The sequence below is a fragment of the Oryza sativa genome, chromosome 1, assembly GCF_034140825.1.
Source record: "Oryza sativa Japonica Group chromosome 1, ASM3414082v1".
NCBI classification, from domain to species: Eukaryota; Viridiplantae; Streptophyta; class Magnoliopsida; order Poales; family Poaceae; genus Oryza; species Oryza sativa.
Genome location: NC_089035.1, coordinates 8302772 through 8323959, shown reverse-complemented (window position 1 = coordinate 8323959; position 21188 = coordinate 8302772). Strand labels below are relative to the sequence as shown.

Genomic DNA, 21188 nt, shown 5'->3' with positions numbered 1-21188 from the left:
GATAATTAGCTAAGGGTGTGTTTAGTTCACGTTAAAATTGAAAGTTTGATTGAAATTGGAACGATGTGATGAAAAAGTTACAAGTTTATGTATATAGAAAAGTTTTAATGTGATGAAAAAATTAAAAGTTCGAAAAAAAAGTTAAGAACTAAACCAGGCCTAAATGCGATAGCTCTAGGGAGCACGGAGGAGGGCAGGGGCCTGCTGGTTGGCCGGTGTCCGGTGTCCGGTGAGGAATTTAAGCTGGCAGCGTGTGCACTACGTACCGGTCGGTTTTGGGGGGTTAACTGGCCGGCTAGATACCTCCTTTTCTCTCTCATTCTTTCCAGCTAATTTGCTGTGCCTGCCTTCCTCTGTCTTTGCACGGGTCTCATGTCATCTCACACGTCGATCTAGCTCGTCTCGTCTCGTTAATTCTCCATCAGCTAAGCTAGCTGCTGGGTCCATCAGTTGTGGACTTGTGGTCACTAACTCGCTCACTCATCCATGGGCGCCGCAGCTTAGAGCTAATCAGACATGCATCCATGGGCAACGACGATCGATGTCACCGACGTACGTGACGCAGCATGCATGCCGGCGCTCTCCACTTGCCACCAATCGATCAACTCGATCGATCGAGGAAAGGGACCATCTGACGTGAACTTCCCCTGACGTGGTCATTGATAGGTGGGCCCGCGAGAGGTAGGGTCCACATGTCAGGCACCACGTTCGTCAGAGGTTTCCAATCCCTTGATCGATCGTGCTAGGATGGAAATTTCGGTAGTTTCACATATCCTCTGGGCATGAAACTGTCTCGCCCCACAAATTTGTATAGGCCGGTTTTAATCTAATCCATTATCTAAAAAAGAAACTATCCCATCTGAATTTTTTATTTTATTTTTGTTCTTCAAGTTTTTATGAGCTGACCAAAATATATTAGAATTCAGACATAATTTATTTAAAATTTAAATAATTTTAATATTTTTAAAAAATTTTGGTGACCCCTAAAATTTCTGAATTTTTGGCCATTTACAAGATTGTAAGCCTCATCGCGTCGTCTAAACCATTCACGTACACACCCCCTAATTTACAGTGGGCCATGTTGTTTTCATATACTTCATCGAATCAGTGACACCGATTATTTGTTTTACACTACACGTTTCCCATATTTTTTAAAAAATATGAATGCCTTTAGAAAATCTACTGTATTGCTTAGACCAATTGTTCTGAGTTATCTGTAAAATTTATATATATGTTTATAATATTTTTTACCTTTATAATGAAATTGATAGTAAATAGTAATAATCCAGTAAAAATTCTATCCCAAACGGGTTAGTATTGCCTCTGTGGGGCTACACAGCTTAGCTAGCGATGGCTGGCGCGTGACTCCGATCCGTGGATCGTTATATATACAGCTATCCATGGCTCAAAGTCGTCACACCGTGATCAATTCACAACGGGCGTATACGTACATGTACTGCGTGTAAACTAGGCTAGTAGTGTACATAGCTAGCATATATTCTGATGCAGTACGTACTACCACACTATGGAGAATTATATATATATCTTATAAGGTCGTCCTTAATTATTGCTTATAACGATGTATGGCTTCATGTATTACAAATTGATATCCTTTTGCAAATAATTTTGAAATGAAATTAATTTTGTGATCTTAAGGGTCTTTAACTGTTAGAGAAACTTATTAGTTCTTCTGCCAAGTCTTAATTAATGAACCTATAAAATCTTTTAAATTGGATCTGTCTAAATTTAGGTATTGTGGACATTCCCTCAACTTTATTACAAAGCTTCCTAATCTTACGCTTTCACATATACATGGTCCAAATAAATTTAAAAATGAATTGAAATACATAATCATGTCATATACATCCATGTACTAACATGTAAATTCAAATTTAATCCACACACGCAGAAACAAAATAACAATTCCAATGGCACCAAAGTAGTTGGATTGTTGTTTTAGTTCGTCCGTACATATAGACGAGTTTGATTATGCATGTTTTTATAGGCTAAGACACCCAATACAATATTTATTTTTCTAATTTTTTGAAGGATCTCTTATAACTATTTAGATCGCACGGAAGAAATGAGGGCTTAGGTTTTTTTTTCTTTTTTGGAAAAAATGGTTTAACTAGGACATTAGAGAAATGCCACAATTAAAATCAAATTAAGAGCAAAAGGAATTTATGCACATATAACATTAACAGTGACGCCATTTTATTATTTTATTAATTTGAAGAGTCGTTTCAAGATATGATGGCAATAGGAAAATCTCACCAATTTTCCAAACTCACTAGCGCTATGCCCATGCGTTGCAATGGGATTTCAAGGAATAATAGTTTTATATAGGGTTTATTTTTTCTATCGAGTTTTTCTAGCTAGTTAATTTTTAGCTGGGGAAAAATTGTGTATGATGGGAGGTGGGCCGATTCAGTTTTTTCTACGGGGTTTTCTGACATTACACGCGATGGTTTGAAAAGAGAACAACCATATTTTTAAGTAGCAGAGATATATAAAAGGACCACACGAATAATCAACTTGTCATTTTCTAGCTAACTAGGAATCTCTAGCTAGGTGTAATAGTATGATGCTATGAGCCAAAAGACCCCGGCCATATCCCTGATCAGGGCATGTTGGCCGTGCCCATGCATCTAGTAGCATTATGTCACCCAACTACCATTCTTCCAAAGTTCCAAGAGCTATAAATCTGCTTATGGGAGTAGATCGATCTGCAGGTGCATGCAATTAACAGCAGATGTATGCAAAGTATAAACTGGTAGTTCCAAGTTGTGTTTATTCCTCAGCCGCTAAAGGCAAATTATAACAAACAAAACAACAGTAATAGTTATCATTTGCTATAGTCACTAAATTAAATTAGTCAAGTAGAAATTTAACCTCCCATTGTTACTATCTAGCGAAGTTGAAGCTCCATCCAAGTTACGGAAATAGTACTCCAGCTAGCGAATTTGATTCTCTCTGAACTGGAGTAAAGAACAGAAGAGCTACTACACCACATGCACGCAAGCTGTAATGTCTGACATATTTGATCCTACCATTTTTTGTCAAACCAGTACTGGATTTGTGCTGCTAGTACGCACAAGACTAGCAGGCAGCGATGAGGTTATGATCTGACCGTGGTAATAAATTGATTAATAATTAACCCCGTGAAAGTTGAAGAACACTCAAGAACATATATATGGTCCGTTTTCATTAGCGTGGTAGTAACACACAACCATATAAATATATAATGTATACCAACGATGAAATGAATCAATCGAGCGGCGATATATAATGATTAATTGTTATAATTGCCAGGATGATACACATTAATTATCACTCACACGCATACACGAGTTCTTTCCTAGTGTTAAGTGTCACGATCAACTAGATTCTCTATCGTACGTATCCATGCTTATAGAAAGTCATGGCCAAACAGTTCTTTGATCTCCCTGTCTAGCTTCAACCGATTAATCGCTCTAAAATCTAAACAGATTTTCTTTCTTTTTCTCCTGGTTCAAAAATGTCCTCCTTTTAATTAGTTAAATGGAGAACAAACGGGTACGTTTATACGTCGGTTGTCCGAGAGCTGCCTAGAGTTCTCTGTGGGTTTGGGTTCAAAACTTCAAATCATCTCGGATTTTGGTATTAATCTTATGCGTGTTATAGTTTTGTAGCGGCATAATGTTCATGCCCATACCGTCGCGGTGGCGTGGAGCTCGGACACGCCGGCACTACGGCGGCCGCCCCTTCCCCGCGCGCCGCCGTCCACCGCAGTTGCCGCCCCGCCGTCGATGCGTAGCCGTGCGCCCACAGGACCTCATGCGCCGCCTCCACCGCAGTTGCCACCGCCGCCGCAGCTGCTGCCCCGCCCTGACCCGACGAGCGGGAACGGCCTTCTTCTCCTCTTCTCCCCCACTCCTCCTCTCCCCTCTCCTCTCCCGGCAAGGTGGATTGCGCAACCGTGTGGATCTGACGGTAGTGGGGAGGTGCGGTGGCCGTCGCCCGTGCGGATCCGACGACGGTCGTCCCCCCGTGTGGCGCCGACGGATTTGGTCGCGGGAACGGCCTCCTCCTCCGCCGCTGCTTCCTCCCTCTTCCGCCTCTCTTGCTCCTCCTCCCCGTCCTCCTCCCGACACCGCTCCAGCTCCCAACGTGCGCCTCCGTCCGCCGTCCCCCGTCCTCCCCCCGACGCTTCCGGCCATGGCCGCCGACGCCCGCCTCTCCCCCATCCCCTCCACCTCCCGGTGCGCCGCGTGCGCGCCGACCGCCGGCCCGCCCCCGCGCCGCCGCCCATCGCCCTTCCTCGCGCCGCGCCATGCGTGCCGGCCACCGACGTGTGCGCCGCTGCCGCTAACCGATGAAGAGAGAGAAAGAGAGAGGGAGGAAGAGAGAAAGAGGGGTCTGACATGTGGGTCCCACCATTAAAAATAAAATAAAATGCTGACTGGATTGCCACGTGTACGCCACATAGGCCAAAACCACCGCGGATTGGGTCGAGGGGGGGTAATTTGTCTGGTTTGCATAGTTGGGGGTGAAGAATGTCCGGTTTTGTGGTTTAGGGGGGTAATTCGGACGAGCGCGATAGATTTGGGGGGGTAATTCGTACTTTTTCCTTTTTAATAATCTCAGGCTCTCTGCATATCCTAGGGCATCCATATCCTAGCTATATGCAGAGGTTGACAGGTTGTCTCTTAGATCGATTAATAATATCACATTGATGCAATTAATTATCTGAGATCAATAAAGTTTTTCTTTATGTTAAATTAATATCAGTAATAGATGCTAAGTCCTTCATTAGTAGTATCCCACATTTAATCACAGTTGGACACACAAAAAAAAAGGCAATGCCATTAATATGCCATCTCTCTTGTTTTCCATTGCCTACCAAGTGCCATATGATATCATCATCAGGCACACCAATCCATAACTAGTTCATTAGAGCAAGTTTAATAATAGAGCTAACTATAAGCTTATAATTTATATTGGAGTAAACATGTATAGTAAATGAGCTATAAGGTTATTTCTTTTTTTCTCCTCCTCTCTCTATCTCTTACCTATATATTTAATGTATTTGTCTTGAAGTATGTGAATAGCTAGCTCTTGTATGAGAGCCAATCCTCTGCATTTTTTAAATTCTCTTTCCTCCACATAAGCATATAGTTGGCTTATAGCCTGCTATTATACTTGGTCTTAGTACACTAACCCCCCTTACATGCAATGCAAGCTGTCTAATTAAAAGGGTTTCACAACATTTTGAATGCCACTACTAGCTCCCAACCACAACCACAGATCTAGCTAGGGTTTGTTCATTTCTCTCCTCTCTCCTCCTCCTCCTTTCCGTTGTGCCAATTCATCCAAAGTCATTGAGAGCCATACTACTCCATATCATATTACTCCTACATGTGTACTACATTTATATTGATGATCTGTAAGAGCAAAAGTATTAATGGGGATCACAGGATTGCAGTAACAGCAGCAGGTACCCCCTCCTTTAACATCCGCAGTTACGCCTCCCACCTACCGTCTTCTCTGCCGATCGATGACGATGAGCTTCTCCTCCGCTATAAATCCTCTCCCCTCCTCTCTCCCTCCTCCTCCAACTCCACATCGATCAGCAGCAGCAGCAGCTTGCACACTCGAGCTTAGCTTAGCTTTTGCAAGAGAGATCGAGCTAGAGATGGAGAAGTCGAGCAAGATGATGGCGGTGGCGGCGGTGCTGGTGCTCGCGGTGGTCGGCGCGGCGGAGGCGAGGAACATCAAGGCGGCGGCGGCGGCGGCGGCGGAGAGCAAGGACACGGTGGTGCAGCCGACGACGTTCCCGCCGTTCGACCGCTTCGGGAGCGCGGTGCCGGCGTTCGGCGGCATGCCCGGCAGCAGCATCCCGGGGTTCAGCCTCCCCGGCAGCAGCGGCTCCACCCCCGGCGGCCTCGGCGGCTTCGGCAGCATGCCCATGTTCGGCGGCCTCGGCGGCGGCTCACCTGGCCTCGGCGGCGGCATGCCCGGCTCCCCCGCCGCCGCCGACAAGCAGGCCAAGAAGCCATGAGAGACCTCGCCGTCGCCGGCGGCGTCGCCGCTGCTGCGCGGGTAATGTGCTCTATGTAGCGCACGGCGTTGCATGCAATATGGATGGCTATATGACGCGCGCGCGTTATATCTTCATATGTGCAGTTAGCTTGCACTGTGTCTAGCTAGCGTTCTATTATGAGTAGTGTCTCTTCTATCTCTTTTCTTTACATGCATTTGGAGGAGGATTATTCTATCTGTTTGTTGGTTGGTTGTGTTTGTTTGTTTTAATTAGGTCCCTTCTTATATTTTGTGTTTTAATTAAGTTCGTGATCATGTAGTAGTACTACCACTGTTTCGAGCTCGAGGCATGAATAATGCTAAATGTGATCATTATTGTGTTATTGTATGGTGATGGCTATATATATTACTATCTCTGCTTCAAAACATAAGCATTTCTGGTGTGTCACATCACATCTCTCCGTTTCAGATAAATTTTAGAAATGTGGAGAAATGCTTATATTCTGAAACAGAGGTAGAAGTAATTACTGATCGTGCTCAGCATTTTATGTGTTTGAATATGGTCAGAGTTGAGGTTCTACACTGTCCCTTGGAGAAGTGACATACCTGCAAGACATTCTTATGATGGTGTCTCTTGTGTGTATGAGAGAGAGGAAGCTAGCCAGGAAGCTCTCATTTACTATATCAATTGGAATTTAGAAGCAAGTTAATTAATATAAAACAACATGCCATGCATGCAAATCAACCCTACAAACTACTAGTACTACACTGAAGATTGAACTTAAGAGCTTTTTATACTAATCATGGGACAGACATGAACATATCACAGTATTTTAAAAAAGAAAAAGAGAAAAAAAGGTACTAAAACCTAGCAGTAATGTTGAGGCAGATGCAAGACTTTAATTTACCACATGCTATTGCACAGACATTTACTTCTGGGTCAGAAGGAAGTAAATTCACTGTTCTATAGGTGGTACAGTTATTATCGTTTTCGCATTTATGAACGCCTTTCCTGTGTAGTACTGTATCCTACGTCTACACTCTACAGTCACTCTACACGGTCTAGAGAAGATAAAAATAAAGCTGATGACTACTCCAATCAGATGCAACCATGTACTCCTTGAACAACACAGCTGGGAAGACCAGAGAAAATAAATACTCCTCCATAACGTACAAGGAGTACTAGTCCATGACCATATATAAGGGTTAAAAAACAAGTTGAGAACAATAATTCCATATTTCCGTACGTACGCTGACACGGAGAAGTTTGAGATCACGCCATTGCAAAAAAATGGTTTTATTGAAACACCACCGTTTAAATGGGATTTAATAAATTACCACTGACAACTAGCGCGGTGTCAATGGGCGAACCTACGTAGTGCTTACCAGGGTCACAGGACCACAGGTAAATTACTCAATTCTAGCTAATTTATATCATATTAATTAGTATAGTAGTTAATAATTTGCTAATTGATATGTATAGGATTTTCAATAATTTTTATTCTTGTTCACCACTGCGTGGCGTAGATGGTACAATTACAATGCCATCCTGGATAGAAGTGCCCTTGGACTACTTTAGCTTCTTCCTCCCAGCGCCCATGGTGTTGGCAATGGCGACCATCGTGAATATAAAGCAGGCGAGCTCGATTTCGAGCCACCCCACTGTCTGGCAGGAGTTGGCACACCTAGACCTAGGGATGGAAACAAGCCAAGCCGAGCTTGGGATTGGTTCATGGCTTGGTTAGCATATCGAGCTAAAAGAGTACTGCCTCGGCTTGTCCTTGAGCTAGCCGACAAGTTTTGGCGGAGGAGCGACGACAGCTTCTTCCTTCGTGAGGGACATCGACATCTTTTTGAAGGCCGAAGGGGTAATTAGGCAAGGGGAATAAGTCTACTGTACCTCCCTCAATCGCAAAACCGGTTACAAGGCCTCCTCCATTCTTGGAAACTGGTGCAAATCGACTCTTTAAGTGGTTTCAGAAGCGATTTCATCTTACGTGGCGCTCATGGGACCCTATTGCTAGTTAAAAAAAATAATAAAAAAAAATCCCACATCTCAGTCATCCTCTCTCCCGTTCTCTCTCTTTCTCCGGCGTAGTGGTCGGCGAGCTCCTCCCTGCGCACGCCACGAAATCCAATTCAAGCATTCGTTGTTGAGATCGATTGCGGTTGGCTCTAGCGAGTTGTGACCAGAGCTAGCTAGCAGCTGCTACAGCGGTTTTTGGTTTGCGTTGTTCAATTGATTGCTTGCCTGCCTGCCTGCCTGCTTGCTTCTTAATGATGGAGCTATATCTGAACGACATGGCGTAAGGGGTGCTGAAGAAGTAGGAGTCGTCGTCGGTGCTCAGGTGTCCAGCTGCATGGCCATGCCGGCGACTACGGGGGAGGGGTCCAGCTTGACGCCGCCCGCTGCCTTCCCCGGCGATGCTCGAGTTTCATCATCCTGGAGGAGCTCGGCATCGGGCGAGAACGACGATGAGGAGGAGGAGAAGGCCACCCTGCCACCTCGCAGCACTAGCAGCCCCGGCCCATCATGTGGGAGCTCATCCTCCCCGCGCGCGATGACGCCATGGAGACAAACCCAGCAGTAGAGAGGGACATCGCGGCACGGCGTTCGTCGTCGTCGAGCCGTGGCGATGCGTCGGCAAGGCCGTCGGTGCGGAGGAGAGGGTGCTGTACAACACCGGGTAGGCCAATGGGCTGATCCATCTGGTCACCAAACGGGGCTGACCCGAGCTGGGGCCGTGGCCAGGAGACCCCGGCGAGGACCCCCGCCATGTCGAACAGGTACGCCGCGGTGTTCATGACTGGGTTGCGGGCGATTGGGAAGGGCTCGCCGGAGACGACGACTCCGCCAGGGAGAGAGAGAGAATGGGAAAGAGAGGTGACGAAAAAAAATAAAAGGATGACTGACACGTACCGGGTGTAAAATTTTTATTTTTTTTTTCTTACTGACATGTGGGTCCCACATGCGCCATGTAGGACAAAACCACCTCCAAAACCATCAAAGGAGTCGATTTACACCGGTTTTTAAAAATAAGGGAGGTGCTATATCCGGTTTTGCAATTCAGGGAGGCAAATTAACCAGGGGCAAGAGATGAGGGAGGTAAAATAGACTTACTCTTAAGGCAAGGCTAGGGCTAGAGGCTGTTTGGTTCATTCCCTCGTTTTACCAAACTTTGCCACACTTTGCTACAGTTTTTTAATTCAAAGACCCACATGTTATACACCCATCTTTTAAGCCAAACCTTGCATAAGGTGTGGCCATCAATTTATAAGCCAAATAAAGCCACATATTTGGCTAGGTTTAGCAAGGAGGTTTGGTAATGTTTGGGAGGGAACCAAACAAAAAGGCAAGGGGCCGGCCGCCGCACGCTTGTAGTTGTAGGTGCCCGGCCTCGACGTCATCGGCACTGGGAACAGCTAGCTGCTCGTACGTCGCCGTCGCCCAACAGGTGCTCCACGTAGGGGAACCACTAGTGGCACGCCGCCAAGCCGCTCCATGCGGAGGTGATGGCGGTGGCGGTCCGGTCACGCCTCGTCGGTGTCTTCTGGCTGGCTATGGATGATCGATCAATGAAATGTATTTATATGGCAAAGATGCAAATCAAACTCTGACTTGTCGGCAAAGCAGTGAACGACCGACATGGCTTGCACTAATTTGAGTAGTAATTAGCACTTCCTCGGCAAAAGTATTTACAGAACATATGAGTTTGACATTATCTTTTATCTCTATCAAGGTACGATTTTGACCATAACTTCGTATTAAAAGGAGTTTTGAGTTGACAGCAACAGAACCGTCTATAGCCCAAATTCACTCATGTGAAGTTGCAAAACTCCACTATGCAGTATGGTGTGGACCGTTCTAGTCTCAAGTTCCATGGTCTACCAAACGCACGCACCACACAAAAAATAGACAAAAAGAAAAAAAAATCAAAATGCAAACGCACCACACATGATAGACAAAAAAGAAAAAAAAATCAAAATGCAAACGCATCACACATGATTGCTGCACTCATGTACTCAACTATCAGACACACACCAGATAGACACAAACCTTGACATTTCGTAGCGGCTCAAATGGCAGGTCTAACTAACTTGACCTGCAAAACCAATTCGTCACTTCTTTGCTTTGCTCATGAAGAGTCTCTGGCCCCCACGGCTTTGCCAAGCACCCTTCAAAGGCAGACCCTGAGAAGATCCATCTGTTGTTCTCCCTTCTTTTCGCTGCACGCCACAACACCCTTCCTGGGGCATGTAATTTGACTGGAACTTGATGGCAGTATTCAGCAACTTATCTTTCAGCGGATCTGTTGCAGCATTACTGGTTCCTATGGCGTCAGGAACTCCCCCCTTCCCCTTCTTATTCTGATTGCCTTGTTTCGAGTTATCGGTTCCACCCCCACCATTTTCTTGGAGGCTTGTAAGGCGCAAATTGGCATAGTAGGCATCTGCAAGCTCCTTCTGCTTCTGAGCATCAGGCAATAACCTGGCCATTTCAGGAACAAGGTGCAAGAGACCAAACTGCTTTACATATGAAAGGTACTCTGAAGAATTGATAACACCTTGCCGATATTCCCCAGCGATCTCTTTAAATGCGTTGAACATATCCTGATCCATTCCTAATGCAGCCCGCATTTTCTCAACCAGGGCTTTATTTGCTGCAAGAATGTCCTCCACACTGGATAACACCTGGCTGTTGCTGAATGTGTCTTGCCTTTCATTTCCAGCAGAACTGGGGACATGCACAGGGCGGCTTGTTGAGCCAGAAGGGATCAAAGAATTATTTTTTAGGAACTGAGGCTGAACAGCTTGGTGCATGTTCTCAGTTCTCTTGCTGTATTGTGCAAGCCCAGATACATGGGTGTTTTCAGGTAATGTTCTTGTACCCTGCTGTGCTAAAGCAACATTCCTGTTACTAGTAACTGATAAAGGACGAAACTGCTGGTCCCCAATCCTTGCTGCAGTCCTTGAGCTCTGACTATGTGCTGGTGCCTTCCTTGATTGTGCTGGTAGGGAAGGGAATGAAGCTTCTTGAAGGACAGAACCTACTCTAGCATCATGGACCTCCTGACGGGAAAGAGGAGGAACACATGCTTGCTGAAGTACCCGATTTCTCGCAAAGCTTTGTCTTGTTTCTGATGATTGCCCAGAACTAGAAGAAATGCTTAATGATTGCAATGGCACCCGAGATGAATCACTTTGACCTCCCAACCCATGGCCTACAGCTGCAATGCCATTTTGCATGGACGACGAGCTACTGTCAACAGCACCAGGCATGTGCTTCCCGTGTTCCACACCATTATGCCTCTGGATGGAATAAGAGAATTGAATGAAAGATCAACTAAGCATAGACAACTCAAAAAGTAGAATGGTGACATTTCCAGCAAGTGATGTGCACAACTGTATTCACTTGCCTTGAGCTCTGCTTCACTTTCAAAGACAACAAACTTCTTCTCCAAGCACCCTTTATCCTCACAGAGAAAATGGTCTCTCTGGAAATGCATCTGAATACAGACAAGCACAATGCTAAATTGTAACCTCAAATCAAATACAAGTGAGCATTAAACTTAGTAGCATAAGATGGCCATAATTCAACTTATTAGATGGAACACATTAACATAATTCAAGTATGACTTATTTGGATATGGTTATGGACCAGTCACTTTTCATGCAACATTTCATCTCATCCTGTTTTTCTCTAATGTAATGTTGATGTTGGATTTGAAATTCACAGGGTCTGTGTCCATGTCCGGATTGAATTTAAGACAGTACTTGATTTCATACAAGTATGCCAGCTTGATATATATATAGCATACCTCTAAGTCATCATAGTTCCTAAAGTAGTCATATTGTCCAGAATGTTGCCTGTTAACAATCACAAAGTCAGCATTATGCTGTTGCCTCACCAAATAAGATAATGACTGCAGTCTTGCAGAATACCTTTGACATATATGGCAGGAAAAATGTTCTCTTGTCATATGGGTGTATAATTCATTATCACCATAAAATGGGCTTTTGCAAAACTCACACATTGGATGCCCTCCAAAGCCACGGCGCTCAACCTCTGAGCCATCCACCTCCGAATCACCAGATTTTATGTGCTGATTTAATTGAGACATTGTATAAAGCTTCTGCTCACAAATAAATACCTGCCAGAGACAACATACAAGTCAGGAACCACAATTATAAAGTAATCTATCTGTTCAACTATATAAGGTGTATTCTTTCAGCACGTAGAGTAACCAATGATCCAGGGAAAAGGACTACTGCCCTCAATTATTGCCTTAATTACATTCCTTAACTTGTACAGAGAATACTACTTACTACATGCATGCACATTAAATGGTATGATGCAGAACCAGGTTAGCAGGGAAAGTGAGTACTCCCTCTGTCCCAAAATATAAGCATTTCTACCTATTGATCTGGACAAGTGCTTGTCCAGATTCATAGCTAAAAGTTGTTATACTTTGAGACAGAAGTAGTAAAAAATTAGTACTTTGAAAACAGTGTGTGCCTTATATAGTTGAACATGCATGCAAGTAAAGGACACCCTACTTAGTTGAACGGAGGGAGTAAAAACCATGGACTAGTTTGTAACATTCATGGAGGAGGCTATAAACATGTTAGGCATTCTAAACATAGTAGTTGGTGTTAACAAAATTATGGAAGTCAACAACAATGCCATCCTTCAAAAAAGTGCTCCAGATTGATACAAATGCTCGAATGGACCAGATAGAACACACTTATTTAGAGGACAGTAATCAAATCATCACCATCTACCACATGATCATGATATCAGGATCTATATTCAAATACACATTTTGCAGTACTGATATAAGTAGAAATCATCATGACAGGCAAAGAAAATAAGGTGAAACATCATGACAGATATTGGCAGGGCTTGCTGCACATTCTGAATTAGTGTCTAAGGAAAAGCAGTGCTAATTAACTATATAATATCTGTTCTAACCAGTTTAAGCATGTAAAAAACTACTTGTGTGCATGCCTGCATCTGTAAATGTCCAGTTATACACACATCGTCCAAATGTATCAACTATTTAATTATTAGACATTCAAATATTGCATTACAGAAAAGCACGGGAACTTCAACGAGGTTGAAGAATATGGGCTATTATACATAAGGTAACAGATCTAAATATAACATCAACTGGTAGGTAAAATCAAGGGATAAACATGTGAAGTTGTGCAAAAGTAATTCAATCTCAACACTACTTAAATCCCCGTGCAGAGTCAACCCTATGTTTCTCTACAGTGGAATGCTTTGGTGTTAAATCAAATAATTTCTGTGCAAGTTAAAACTTATAGCATCATGCAACTAAAAGAGATAAGAATTAATAATAAATTGATCGTGCACAGCAGGGTAATTCCTGTCTCATATGTATCATGGGCTCGTGGCATTGGGCACAAAGGAATTTTTAAGGGGGAAAAATGACCATAATGTACCTAATTATTTTCACAATAGTTAGCGATGGAAGTATGGAACTGGAAGTACAAAATAACAATTTTATTCACAATGAATAATATTGTCGAACCAGTTAAAACGTACATCAGAACGAACATCAAACTTGTGTAACAAACTAAATTTAATACAGCAAACCAAAGTACATATCACATACTTCAAGCAATGACTCAAGTATCAGTTATTCAGGTAGGATCATGTATTGAGAAAAAAAAATAGTTCACCTTTCTGCCTTCCAAGCAAAGGTCACACATGTACAAGCCATGGCGATCGAGGAGATGCCCCTTGAGCTGATCAACGCTCCGGATCTTGCTCTTACGCTTCGCCTTGGCCGCTTTACCAGTACGCTCCTCCTCCTCCTCCTTGTTGCTATCACAGACGCTACAAGAGAGCCGACACATGGCACTGATCATCCTGTACTGGTCGGCGTCGTCGAACCACGTCTGCGTGGCCTCGTGGTGCCAGTACTCCCCGGCCTTCCCCTCGCCGCCGGCGCCGCGGAGCGCCGAGAAATCGGGGATCACCTTCGTCCGGTCCCCCATTGCCTGCCCAAATCGAGAAAACCAAAACAGGTGGTGAGCGCGCGCGCGCGCGCAAGGGAGAAAGGGGGGAAATCGGGGAAGCGAAAACCCTAGGGTTCGTGGGGAGGAGGGGGAGGGAGGGGGACCTTGGTGACGAAGACGGCGGGGCAGGGGGTGATGCAGAGGCAGCAGCGGAGGTCGCGGAGGACGAAGCGGAGGCGGGCGACGCAGGTGGAGCAGACCTCGCGGTGGGCGCAGGCGCCGTAGGCCACCCACTCGAGCGGCTCCGCGCAGACGGCGCAGGCGTCGTCCATGTCGGCGGCGGGGAGCTCCGCGGCTGCGGGCGGCGGCGGAGGAGGCGGAGAAATCGGAGGAGGTGGAGGAGGAGAGGGGCGGAGGAGGGGGAGGGGGAAGGTACTAGAAGGTTCGAGAAGGCGGCGAGGGGTGGTGGTGAGGAGCGAGGCGGGGAGGGGAGGTGTCCAGTCGAGGGCGCGACGCATTGCTGGTTGGTGGGGGTGGGCTCGCGGTGGCGGTGCTGGTGGCAAGTGTGGTAAGCCGCAGCCGCGGTTGGTTTTCATAGGACACGACTGACGAGTGGACTGTAGACTGTAACTGTAGTAATATGCTTTTAAAATTTTGATATTATGCCATTGTCACAATTGGGTATCGTTAAAATACCATTTCATGAATAGGTTTCCATAAAATATCGCTCTCAACATTAAAATACTATCTAGGACTAAATTACCCTTCTTCTCATCTTCTTCCTCCTCCTAACAGCCGTTTGGCGATGGCAAAGCTCCTTCTCATTTTAAACATTACAAGTATGTTAGTCTCATGGAATTCTATATTATCCTTTGAAATTTTTATGGAATGGACAATCCTATAAAAATTTTAGAGAAAATTTAGCTTCAACCTCTTGGGAATTTCCCTTTGAGCCTATCTCTCTCACCCGATTCATGCGTTTTTCTACGGTACAATCAAAACGATCATAGATGTGTTTTTCCTATATTTTGTAATCCTTTGTTTGACACTTTCATTCCTATTAAAAAATCTTGAGTTTTTCATATTTCTCATTCATGCGTTTTAAAGGGGCCCTAAATATGGGGTGTACCACAACACATTTTCATGATTAGATCTATATTTGACCCGAATCAGAACCATGTCGAAGCGTACTGGGATTCGTGTAACGCTCATACGTTCCTTTCAATTCGATGTGTTTACCTTTCTCGGTTGACCATTAGTTTTTATAAATCAAACAATAATAAACTTATGAAAGAACAAGATTATTTCAAGTAACACATTGATCGGTTCGTCGCAATTCAGTGAAACAATATTTAATTACATTTGTTAGCGTGATTTATAGGTACCATAACCATAGGAAACTCCAGAGACGATCACCGTAGAATTTTCAATTGATCAACTTCACTACAGTTACACCTTATTTCCAAGGATATAAGGTAAGGCAAGGATATAAGGAAGGCCTTTCTAGTTCTGAGGGTGAAAAATTTTAGCGTGTCGCGGATATACGGACACACATTTGAAGTATTAAACGTAGTCTAATAATAAAATAAATTACAGAGTCCGTCTGTAACCTGTGAAACAAATTTATTAAGCCTAATTAATCCGTCATTAGCAAATGTTTACTGCAGCACCACATTGTCAAATCATGACACAATTAGGTTCAAAAGATTCGTCTTGCAATTTACACACAAATCTGTGTAATTAGTTTCTTTTTTCGTCTATATTTAATACTCCATGCATGTATACAAATATTCGATGTGACAAGGTAAAAAAAAATACTCCATGCATGTGTACAAACATTCAATGTGACAGGATAAAAAGTTTTTGCGTGGGAACTAAACATGGCCTAACATGATGATCTACAGGTCTAGAGCAAGAAACATACACCACTCAAAACTCATTTCTTAAAAAGAGAAGGCCAATCAAAGGTTACTGTCTGGTTTCAAGGAACACAAAACCTAGCCTGAATTGGAGAATACAGAACTGCAATACAATGCTGACATACATCTATCTCTGCGGTGAATCTTTCCCATTTTATATATCTATCTGAAGCTTAGATTACACAAATTATTGAACAAAAAAGTTCCATTTTGTCAAACAATCAGCTCAAAACCCTAATCGAGTTAGGGCCCTGGCACATTTGCCAAGTAGTGTACATGGAACAACATTGATCAGAGGCGGGCCAGTAATGGGATGACTCGCAATCCAGCAACTACTCATATATCCATGCAAAATTTAACAATTTTGTCGGATGGTCAAGCTGAAGTGCACAGAAAACAAAAGGACCCTTCCAAAGTAGGCCCTAATCTTAATCCGCTACCATGAATGGGTCGATGTCACCAAGATCAGCGACGAGGAGCTCCTCCGACTCACCTTCTTGTGAGAAATATGTTGGGAAAGGCAGCTTAGCTATGTCGGGTTTCTTGTATATTGAGTCCTTAACAAAAACAAAGCTGCCTTGAGGACCAGGAACCTGCAAAATAAACGATAAATACATATTGCGCATATCAACCTCTATACATCAGCAAGACATACCATTAAGTTCAAAGGTACAGATGAAACTACCTGGCCTTTCAGATACAATAAGTTCCTGGCAGGGTCTATTTGATAAACCCATACATTTTTCACGGTGCGCTGTACACCACCCATACGTCCAGGCATCTTTCTGTTTTTGAAGACCTGCAAACATATTACAGCAATGTTACCAACTATATATGCAAGAATGCTTGCCGCAGGCTGCTTTCAGTTAACTACTTCATTGTTTTCCAACCAACAGCTTCAGATTACAAACTGCATATGATAATTTAAACCACTGCATTTCTTTTGCTTATGATATGGAAAAAAAAATATTTTGTTCAGCCCAAGAGTAACACAGGAAGTCTTGAAGTGACGTCACTCAGGGAAAATACCAGAAAAGTCGCTTCTAACTGCAGGTTATACCTTGAAGATGCCATATCATTAGACAAAAATATAAGGTCTTACAGGGTTTTATTTGTCTTTTGCTCCACACATTTACTAATTCACTCACTCACACCATTAGGAGTCACTCTCACAAAACCGGAGTATTCATAAGGACCACAAAACCAACCGAGGGTTTCCCTTGAACGTATTCAAGGAAGAAGTGCTCTATTGCTGTAGGAAAATCTATGATTTGCTGCTCCGTTGTTGCACTCTAGGACTCATCACAGGATTTCTAAGTAACATGTGTTCCCAGGCTCACATGTCAGTGGGACATCAAATGGCAACTCTTTGGTAAGAAGCCAGCAGTTGGTATACCGAAGTTGAGGCCAGTAGTAGGTGGGAAGGATAAAGTCAAATCAACAGCAACATTGTCTATATCTAGATTCTAATTCATTTTTATGAAGAGAAACAATCTCTCCATTAGAAACGATACCTAGATAGCTAGATGAAGAAAGCTGCAGCTGCCCTGCTTCCGTTTTTTTTTAACCATTTGAGTTTCATTCAAATCAAGATACCCTTGTTTTGTTTTAACAAATTTTAAGCCATTTTAAGCTAAACGGCTAAAAATATTTGGGATGCATTTTAATTTTATGTAAAAAGCATTAGCTTGTATGTCTGCATCTCCAGTGAAGGGCATTATCAGTTCAACATAATAAAAACTCCACTTAAATAAGGCTGTACTGTTGTTTTGGCTATATGTATGTGCCATTTACTATGTTAACATATTCACACTTGATAGCACTTTGTGGGTAACCATAACAGTGACGAGAATATGCAACGCAATCTACTAACTATTATGAACAATGAAGGAATAATAATTAGTAGTGTGGAAAAAAAAGGCACAAATTGACACTTGATAGTGCTTTCTGGATAACCATAACAGTAACGAGAATATGCAATGCAATCTACTAACTATTATGAACAATGATGGAATAATAATTAGAAGTGTGGAAAAAGAGAACTGTAAGAAGCACTATCTTTTGATCAACTTAAGCATTGGGATAACTTGCCAGTTATACTTATACAGGATTAATCCTTATATCAGGAAAGTTCTATTAAAAACTATGCTGCCACGTATTCTATAGTGGCAATTACCTGCCTCTTCTGGGAAGAGAAATGTATACCAATTATCAAGTGGTCAGTGCATGGATATTATGAGACATACCCTTCCAGGAGCATCTCTTTGACCAGTAGAACCGATGCTCCGATGTGATAGAGATGCACCATGTGATGCAGGCATCCCACTAAAACCATGTCTTTTCATACCACCCTACACAAGGAAAAAGTGTTAAAGAAATGACTTATATTCATACCGTGGAGTGATGACAAATGGATTATGAAAGTGAAATTCTGAAGTATCCAAATAACTGCAAACATGGATGCTACGCTATTGTGGTATTATGAACAGTTAATCAAATGAAATAAAAAAAATTAATACATCTGATTGCAATAATATAGTCAAATGTGAAATTAATATTAAAGCCTTAAACATTGAAAATCATCAACAACTTGCATTAATGTGGTAAAAAGGTCCCCAGGACCAACTGTTAGAGTTAGCCTTTACCAAATACCAAGCACAGATCCTGAAGGTTCTTAAAATCTCTATACAACTCTTTTCTTTATCATTAGCACAATAACAACTCAGAGAAGGGTAAATCAAGTTGCTATATTGCTTCCTCTCAACCTTAACTCACCTAGCTCTGCTTTTCTAGTATATATGCTAAGCCATCAAGCAGGAAAAAAAAAACTACTCCCTCCGTCTCAAAATATAAGAGCCTAGGACCGGATGAGACATTTCCTAGTATTACGAATCTAGACAGCTACCTAAATAGAACTCAAAGTAACTGGAATTACATTATGTACGAACTATTGAACACTGTGACTGAAAAGTGACAACACCATATATTTTTCATCTACCATATAACTACACTGGTTTTTTTTATTACAATTGGTCAATATTCTAATAATGACTTCCACACTTCAGCTCTTCCAAGGGCTTGCGTAAGTCCTAAAGCACTTCGAAGAATAGAAGCACCTCCAATTTCAACAATGAGCGGTGTTCATTATCTGCTTGCATGTTCAAAACAATTGATAGGGACACAAGTAAATGCTGCTTACATTATTAGAAAGTTACATATAGAGTCACAGCAATGCATTTCTGTAAGTAATTGTTTGGAACAAAATCAGATAACAACTATGAGCTGGAATTACGCCATACAATTCAATTTCAAGTAGATGCACAAATTGCTGATGCTCTCTTTTTACATTATTAAATGCAGAACAAAGCTGGCTTAACAAACATAGATAGGAAAATAATACATACCGCAAAACCTTTGCCCTTTGTGATTCCAGTAACATCCACAAATTGTCCGGGCACAAAATGGCGAACTGTGATTGTTGTTCCAAGAGGAATAAGTGCATCTTCAGTAACAGGAAACTCCCTTAGTTTTCTCTTTAGAGGGACTCCTTGTGCTCTGAAGTGGCCCACTTCAGGTTTTGTTAGATGTTTTTCCTTCTTTTGGCCTGCTCCAAGCTGATAAATACCAGGAAAAGAGTTCCAGAAGTTAGGAACAGATCTTGCAAAATGGAAGGCAATGGACCAAAGTTAACGATCAATAACTCTAGAGATTTACCAACAAGTTTACGTTTGGGCCAATAAAATAAAGTCTAAGAGCACACGTTTATTACGTTATGTATCTGAACTATTCACGGTGGAGAAGAGTCATCTACAGGTAAAGCAAATACAAGACATGTACTCCTTGATGCCAAAATCCCAGAACCAGGTGCCTGATCTATAAATAAGTTGTTGTGATGAATTTCGGAAGTGGCAGGGCCTCAGAGGTAAAACAATGCTACTATAAAATTTCAACATTGTCATTTCTACACATTTTTCTATCCACAACGGGAATAGACATTTGCAGAAAATTGCTACATGGTTTTCATTTCTTTTGCAGGGATATGCTTCAGTTACTGTTTACAGTACATCTCAATGAATTACCAACCAGGTATTGGAGAGGCCCTACAATGTGTGATCAGATTTATATTATTTCCTCCGTTTCATATTATAAGACTTTAGCATTGTGCACATTCATATACTGTCTAGATTCATTAACATCTATATGAACGTGGGCAATACTAGAAAGGCTTATAATATGAAACGGAGGGAGTATATATCATTTCATGTCTAAATCGAACCTCAACACTCTTGGAAGCCGAAAAATCTCCCTCTAAATTATTATGACTCCAACGGAAGAGTGAAGAAACACTACTTTCATTTTTGACCCCAGCACTTAATAATTTCCAGCGAAACGAACTCAGCTGATCCACTGGCTCGCGATGTCATCGAAACAAGAGTTCACACAGAGATCAGAAACGCGTAGCACCTGAAGCGCGAAGAACCCCTCCTTCTCGGCGGTCTTGACCTGGCAGACGACGTTGTCGTCGACCCAGAGGACGGTGATGGGCACCTTGGCGCCCCACTTGTCCCACATCGCCGACATGCCGCACTTGACGCCGATCACGCCGGTCCGCCGCGAGTCCGGGCCCATCACCCCCGCCCGAGCCTCTATGATCCGTCCCCCTCCCGATCCCTCGCCGCCGCCGCCGCCGCCCCCGGCGGCGGCGTCGTCGTCGTCGGGGTGGGAGACGAGGGGCTCGGCGGAGAAGGGGCGGCAGCAAGGGGGCAGGCGTGGGCCCGCGATGGAGAGGTGGCGGAGGCGCGCGAGGAGGCCCCTCGAGACGGCCGCCATGGTGGAGGCGGGTGCGGCGGCGGCGAGGCTGGAGATGGTGGTGGTGGTGGGTTTACGCGGCGGCGAGGAGGAAGGTTGGGTAGGGTTTAGTGAGCTTCGGAGGCCGAGGGGAAATGGCCCAGTGGGCCGGCGGAGGCGGAGCACAAGCACGGGCCCACTTGCAGGTGGGCTTCTTACGGCTTGAGGCTTTCCTCTCTCTGTCCGTCTCTGCGTTCCTTCGAACTCTTTTCAGAATCACACTACAATTTTCTCCAAATGTAGGTGTTCGCAAGACGCGTACTCTCACTAATATAAATACAAACACAAACATTTTTAGAAGACTAACCCGACGTATCTTGATATTGACGAAGTTATCATGGGTGTCTTACTGTCTACAAAGACTTGTTCGACAACGATCTTTTTTACTATACAGCATCCAACAGGAACAGTGTT

The 21188-nt window shown here is 43.5% G+C and overlaps 3 protein-coding genes across 3 annotated transcripts; 1 reads left to right on the top strand and 2 right to left on the bottom strand.

Annotated features, from left to right (window-relative positions):
• The first annotated feature begins 5595 nt into the window (after positions 1-5595).
• Positions 5596-6404, top strand: LOC4327106 (MFS18 protein). The gene has a single exon (XM_015755407.3). It carries the CDS (start codon positions 5675-5677, stop codon positions 6038-6040), a length of 366 nt encoding a protein of 121 aa, XP_015610893.1. The 5' UTR covers positions 5596-5674; the 3' UTR covers positions 6041-6404.
• A 3341-nt stretch (positions 6405-9745) lies between these two features.
• LOC4327105 (E3 ubiquitin-protein ligase hel2) lies at positions 9746-14568 on the bottom strand. The gene is made up of 6 exons (XM_015755397.3): positions 14172-14568; positions 13729-14049; positions 11965-12173; positions 11841-11889; positions 11439-11528; positions 9746-11331 (listed from the first exon to the last, which is right to left on the bottom strand). The coding sequence occupies exons 1-6, from the start codon at positions 14523-14525 to the stop codon at positions 10141-10143; spliced, it is 2214 nt and encodes a 737-aa protein (XP_015610883.1). The 5' UTR covers positions 14526-14568; the 3' UTR covers positions 9746-10140.
• Positions 14569-16060: 1492 nt separating this feature from the next.
• On the bottom strand, positions 16061-20780 carry LOC4327104 (large ribosomal subunit protein uL3m). Its single transcript, XM_015761895.3, has 5 exons — positions 20391-20780; positions 19331-19540; positions 18173-18277; positions 16612-16725; positions 16061-16519 (listed from the first exon to the last, which is right to left on the bottom strand). The coding sequence occupies exons 1-5, from the start codon at positions 20754-20756 to the stop codon at positions 16355-16357; spliced, it is 960 nt and encodes a 319-aa protein (XP_015617381.1). The 5' UTR covers positions 20757-20780; the 3' UTR covers positions 16061-16354.
• Between the last annotated feature and the right edge of the window lie 408 nt (positions 20781-21188).

Bases quoted from the DNA above. Each gene is read 5' to 3' on its own strand.
- LOC4327106 (XM_015755407.3), top strand. From the start codon at position 5,675: ATGGAGAAGTCGAGCAAGATGATGGCGGTGGCGGCGGTGCTGGTGCTC.
- LOC4327105 (XM_015755397.3), bottom strand. From the start codon at position 14,525: ATGCGTCGCGCCCTCGACTGGACACCTCCCCTCCCCGCCTCGCTCCTC. The intron at 11,890-11,964 runs GTATTCTGCAAG...GATTGTTAACAG, and splicing joins TCCTGCCATATATGTCAAAG to GCAACATTCTGGACAATATG. The intron at 11,529-11,840 runs GTATGCTATATA...GTCTGTATTCAG, and splicing joins GGAACTATGATGACTTAGAG to ATGCATTTCCAGAGAGACCA.
- LOC4327104 (XM_015761895.3), bottom strand. From the start codon at position 20,756: ATGGCGGCCGTCTCGAGGGGCCTCCTCGCGCGCCTCCGCCACCTCTCC. The intron at 18,278-19,330 runs GTATGTATTATT...TTCCTTGTGTAG, and splicing joins CAAAGGGCAAAGGTTTTGCG to GGTGGTATGAAAAGACATGG. The intron at 16,520-16,611 runs GTAGTTTCATCT...TTTATTTTGCAG, and splicing joins TATTGTATCTGAAAGGCCAG to GTTCCTGGTCCTCAAGGCAG.